Genomic DNA, 5,176 nt, shown 5'->3' with positions numbered 1-5,176 from the left:
GGAAAATCTTGAGAAGTTTTAAGAGTCTTGACAAGTCCTCGAATGATTCGAAAGTTTCAAATGCTGTGGCTCGAAGCATTTTCAAAGTCTTTTCGACACCGTTCTTAATGGCGACATCCGATATACTTTGATTGTTTGAATTTTTTCAAACGATAAGAAAGAGTATCAAGAATCAATTGGTACATGTATTTCGAGGATTTCTTATCTACTGTAAAACACACGACAGAAAATCGTGGCCGATTACTCGACTAACTCTTGCACGCTTGAATGCACTTTGAATGAACCTCGAACAACGAAACTTTGTTTCCATTTCATTTGGTGCTTATCGAGAATTTGAAATACGAAACTTGTAATACTTGAAAGTTTGTTAAGGTAATTAATATGGGAATTTAGTAATTAAATTTTATTTCGCACGTTTTGGATTTCGGAGAGTTTGGAGAAGTGTAGGGTGGTGAACGAAGTAAGTACAATTACCGTAAATATTTTAAAATATATTAAACATTACGATAATACAGCAGATGTGCTAAAAATTCGCTACTTTAGATTGCAAGATACTATTTATTAATTTAATAGAGCAATAATAAAGAAGCATATCTTCTTGTTTTATATTGAGAAAAATCTTAATTTCTCTTTTAAAAATTGTACACAAAATATTTATAAAATTACACATAATTAGAACATAAATAGAATTATTTATACCGTACCTTTTCGAATAAAAATAGTCAATTTTCACGTCGTGATCATTACATTAAGTGTATGAATATCCCCAAAGTTAAATAACAAGAACTTTAAGGTTTATAAACAGAAATTGTATATTTATACATATTTTTAACTGTAATAGGTACTAGTGAAACTTAATTGAAATTATTATACGAATGAGGTAAAATGTACAAGTACAATAAAGTAATATAATAATACCGTATTTTTAAATTTCTTATCATTATTCAAGCATACAATGGTAAGTAGAAGTTCTCTTATCTTTTCAAGTATACGTTAACATATTTTTCATATTTGATTCTTCATTTCTCCATTGAAAGCACCTATAATACAATTAAAATAAATAAACGATTATTAAATAATATCTTAAAATACTTACATCTTTGGAATGTCTTTTATGTACAGCAGCTGGGTCGAATGTCTCATTGGATTCTCAACTTTACATTTCTCTCTCCAAACCACTGTACTATTCAATACAGTAGAGAAGCTTCTGTTTTTCACTAGCTCTGACCTTTTTGCTTCTGTAATTTCAATTTTGTGTGACTTTTGCGAACGCAGTATCAAATCTTTTCTTCTTTTGGTGTATTCCTCATCCTGTTTCCTATAGTTGTGCTTTTGTAATTAAGTTTGATAATTGTTTATAAAAATATATAAAATTGTTTATAAAATTGTGTACAAAAATATTGAATATCTTTTAAAAACGTTACCTGAAAGCTTTGATTAACGTTGAATTATATGTACATTTCTCTTTCGAATGTGCACTCGACTCTCTCGACGCGCTTTCGAGAGACTTTTTCTTTTTATATTCTTCCAAAGCTCCTTGGATTTTCTCTCGTCGTTTTCTCCTTTGGTTCTCCTCAGTTTCTCGCTTCAATTTTATTCGCATTTTCAATTGTTCTTCGTCCATTGTACGCTTGTTCTCTTTCTCTATCCGCCATTTTCTAATCAATTCTTTCTTCTCGCTTTCGTTCGAGTCGGCACTGTTGCTCGATCTCGAAGCTTTCGGTCGCGTAGTTTTCGTCTTCTTCGAAATCACTTTGTCCTGTTCGTCGAATTCGTTTACACAGTCTCCTTCTTCAACGTCACTTTGAACGTTTTCAAGTTCCTCGATATTCTTCATTTTGTTCAGATCTTTCTTCTGTCGCCATTCCTTCACCGTTGATCTTTGTCTCTCGCGTAAATTTCTGTACATCTTGTACCATGCTTCGTGATTCACTATAGACGTCGTCGATAGATCAGGACATTTTCTTTGAATGGTGCTGACCAGATCAGGAATACTCTTGCATTTTTTTCGCGTTTTCAAAAAGAATAGGTGATCCTCCATGGTCCAGTTTTCCGTGTGTCCTATTGATCATTTGTATTCGCAATTGTAATTTTAAATTCTAAAAACGAACTCGTATCGTTTTCAATTGATATTCTTAAACAGTGAACAAGATTGAACTATATCTCGTTAACGAAGTAGAACAGATATTCGATATTTATTTCAGATTTATCGAAGAAAATATTGACTCGATAACCTCTTGTGAGATACGGTTCTGCACGTGTTCGTTTTGTTTACAAATTGTTTGAAACGTTATGATACGGATGTAACTAGTTAAATTGTGAATTAATATTACTTCGTAACCAAGATTAATAGATGTCATAGGGTTTGAATTTTTGTTTGCCTCGAACGAAATAATTCGTTACCGAATAAGTCAAGTGACAATTGATTTTCACTACCTGTTCTCGCGACAAGTGTATGAAAATCTTCCACGTCTCTGTAATCTTGTCTCTCTTTTTTATTTCCTATTCTATTTTGGCACGAGGATAAAACGTTCTTGTGAATGTTTTCGTATTTTTGTAGCTGCGGCTCGAACTCGCGTAACTCAGCATCGAGCACGGTTTGTTCTTCCACTAAATTCTGAATTGAGCAAGATTTCTTGAAATCCTGCATTTTTTGCCAAAATTTAATCAGTTTTAATTTGTACGTGTTTATATCTAAACATAAATAGAAATAAAAGCGCTTGTATGAATTTTATCCGTCGATTTACAGTTATGTTGAAGTTAAACATAACCTTGTGGTTACCTAATATTTTTACTTCCTCCGGATTTTTAGCAATGCGTTTAGCAGACTCCATTTCGGTGGCGATGTCTTTCATATTTTTATACATCATATTCAAAAATTTTTGCCTGTCAAATAAATTAACGCGCAACGATTTTTATTCATTAATAAAACATTTCTTGGGAAACATTTAAACGCGTTTCTAATCTCTCTCGCGCACCAAAGAACGTTAAATTTATTACAGTAAAAAAAATATTATTCACGATGCAATTAATCGAGATAAATGCATCGTACGTTCAAGAGGTAAATATTATTTTGGAATATTATTCTCGAATTTTTGATTAACCATAAAAAGTTGTTTTCTTCAATGCTAAAAATATCTCAAGTTTTTTAGGGTAACAAATGGACAAATACTAAACGATTCAATTCAATGTATAAATTATAATACCTTTTCGTAGACATTTCCTTGTGTTCTTGAACAATTTCCTGCAACAAATCCGCGTCTATCTTCATATTACCGATAGCAGTGGTCATTCCTCTTTCAATAATGTCCTCCTGTTGCTTTAATTTCAATAATGGCTTCATCCATAAATCCTTTTCAGCTGAGGACACTTTCCCTCTCGATGTCTTGTTTTCTTCTTTAACATTGTCTTTGCCGTTGCATTCCATCGAAGTAATTAATTAATTATTCTTGAATACACGTCGATTACACGAGACAATTGATTCCAGTAACCCCTTTTCGAGACTAACGTGTAACTTCATAGTGCACAGTGCCAAGTTCATTCGATTTGCATCGACCGATGTATTTTATGGGTTTCCATAGCGATTTGTCATAACTTCACCCCATACGATCATTGCACCTGCCCGTCCCAAAACGTGAAAGAAAGTAATTCCGTAACGAAGGGTACGGTGACCTTAACGATTCTGTTTTTCACGTATTCCAGGAGGTACATTGATTCTTGTTTAATTAGGCGATTGAGATGTTAACTGAGTAAGGAGTATTTAAATTGTACGAGTTTTTGTTACGGAGCACTGTATTGCATTCGTGATATTTTGTCTTACAGTGATCGATACTAAATGCAATACTTGTTCTCATTGTACAAGAACGTATTTACGGTGATTATTATTATTATATTACGGTGATAAATAGATTTCAAGAACGATACGAATCGAATAATGAACAAAAGTTATTTTGTTGTTTCTGTAATGTTCAACGAATTTTAAATTTCCTTTCGCTTGTAATACGAAGAGCCTATATTTATTTCTCTTCTAATCAGAGAGAATAGTCAAGTATATTTATTTATTAAATTTCTTTACCCTGTAATATAAAGCAATTTTTAATTTTCCAACAGCATATTTTATATTTTTGTAATTCATTTCGCACGAAATGTTTGTTTATTTTACTTAATCGTTCGTTAACTGTTGTTAATCAGTAATCGGTTTGATTTTTTCATTATTGTGAATGTGTCGTTATTTATAAATTGTACGACATTAAATCGATCGATTGATTCTAAATTGTATGATAGATACTTTACATAGACATATCATTATTGAAAAAAGATAATAATGATTGATTACAAGATATTTTATTTAATTGTTCACTGTTTTTATTTCCTCATTATTTCTTCGACTTTTTAGCTAGATACACGAGCCCATCGAATTAATATAGGATACTTTGATACGTCTTTTCTTTATTTGCATATTTCGTTTTGAATTTATATGACTTAGCTAGGTATTGCATCGAAAGAAGATTATTTGAATATAATATTCCGTCTAATATTGTCATTTGCACGCGTTTTTCTTTTAGATTTCTTCGATACACATTTTCCCAAACGAAGATAATTTAGAATTAGTTTTAATTTCGTATCGCGCTCCTTGCTCTCCTTCATAATCTAATATAATAATTTCCCCACTCCTTAGTTAGGTGTTACAACGAAAGGATACATCAGTAGAAAGGAAATCTGGTACGCTAACAGGATAGCGAAAGTTGCCGGTGACGCATAGTGGATGAAGAGGTTGAGGAATCTCCTCAATTTAGTATGCTCGATTGTAGTTCATGTAGAAGGAGATCGATGGAACTTCTTTGTATCTCTTTTCGTGTCTTTGGTCGCAGCAACCTCTTCGTACTGGTACCTGGTGATCGATATTACTCACGATAAACAGTCCTTCGTTTGAGGTCGACGATCTAATCGGCTGTGAACTTAAAATAGCTCCATACGCTATAAAAACAATTATTGTGTAACATTGTAACATGGAAAAGTGCATAACGCATGAAAATATAAAATAATAATATAAATGTAACTTTGATGCATTTCAATAAATTCATTTCGAGTAACACAAATAACTTCCTCTTCTTGTGTTTTCTTCCATTCCCTTTACCTAATCCTAAATGATGTATCAAAGAAACAGATACGAAAG

The 5,176-nt window shown here is 32.2% G+C and overlaps 1 protein-coding gene across 3 annotated transcripts; it reads right to left on the bottom strand.

Annotated features, from left to right (window-relative positions):
- Positions 1-670: 670 nt before the first annotated feature.
- LOC143144375 (uncharacterized) lies at positions 671-4,891 on the bottom strand. 3 transcript variants are annotated; one of them, XM_076306710.1, is made up of 7 exons: positions 4,703-4,891; positions 3,207-3,716; positions 2,783-2,886; positions 2,437-2,694; positions 1,425-2,061; positions 1,097-1,318; positions 671-1,040 (listed from the first exon to the last, which is right to left on the bottom strand). In XM_076306710.1, exons 2-7 carry the CDS (start codon positions 3,425-3,427, stop codon positions 983-985), a joined length of 1,500 nt encoding a protein of 499 aa, XP_076162825.1. In that variant the 5' UTR covers positions 3,428-3,716; positions 4,703-4,891; the 3' UTR covers positions 671-982. The 3 variants fall into 3 exon arrangements, with proteins under 3 accessions (XP_076162825.1, XP_076162835.1, XP_076162844.1); XM_076306720.1 differs by lacking the exon at positions 4,703-4,891 and having other exon boundaries at positions 3,207-3,920; XM_076306729.1 differs by lacking the exon at positions 671-1,040 and having other exon boundaries at positions 1,129-1,329.
- Positions 4,892-5,176: the final 285 nt, after the last annotated feature.

Source organism: Ptiloglossa arizonensis, chromosome 1 (assembly GCF_051014685.1).
Source record: "Ptiloglossa arizonensis isolate GNS036 chromosome 1, iyPtiAriz1_principal, whole genome shotgun sequence".
Taxonomy (NCBI): domain Eukaryota; kingdom Metazoa; phylum Arthropoda; class Insecta; order Hymenoptera; family Colletidae; genus Ptiloglossa; species Ptiloglossa arizonensis.
Note: the sequence above shows the minus strand (reverse complement) of the source record. Positions and strands in the feature narration are given on the sequence as shown.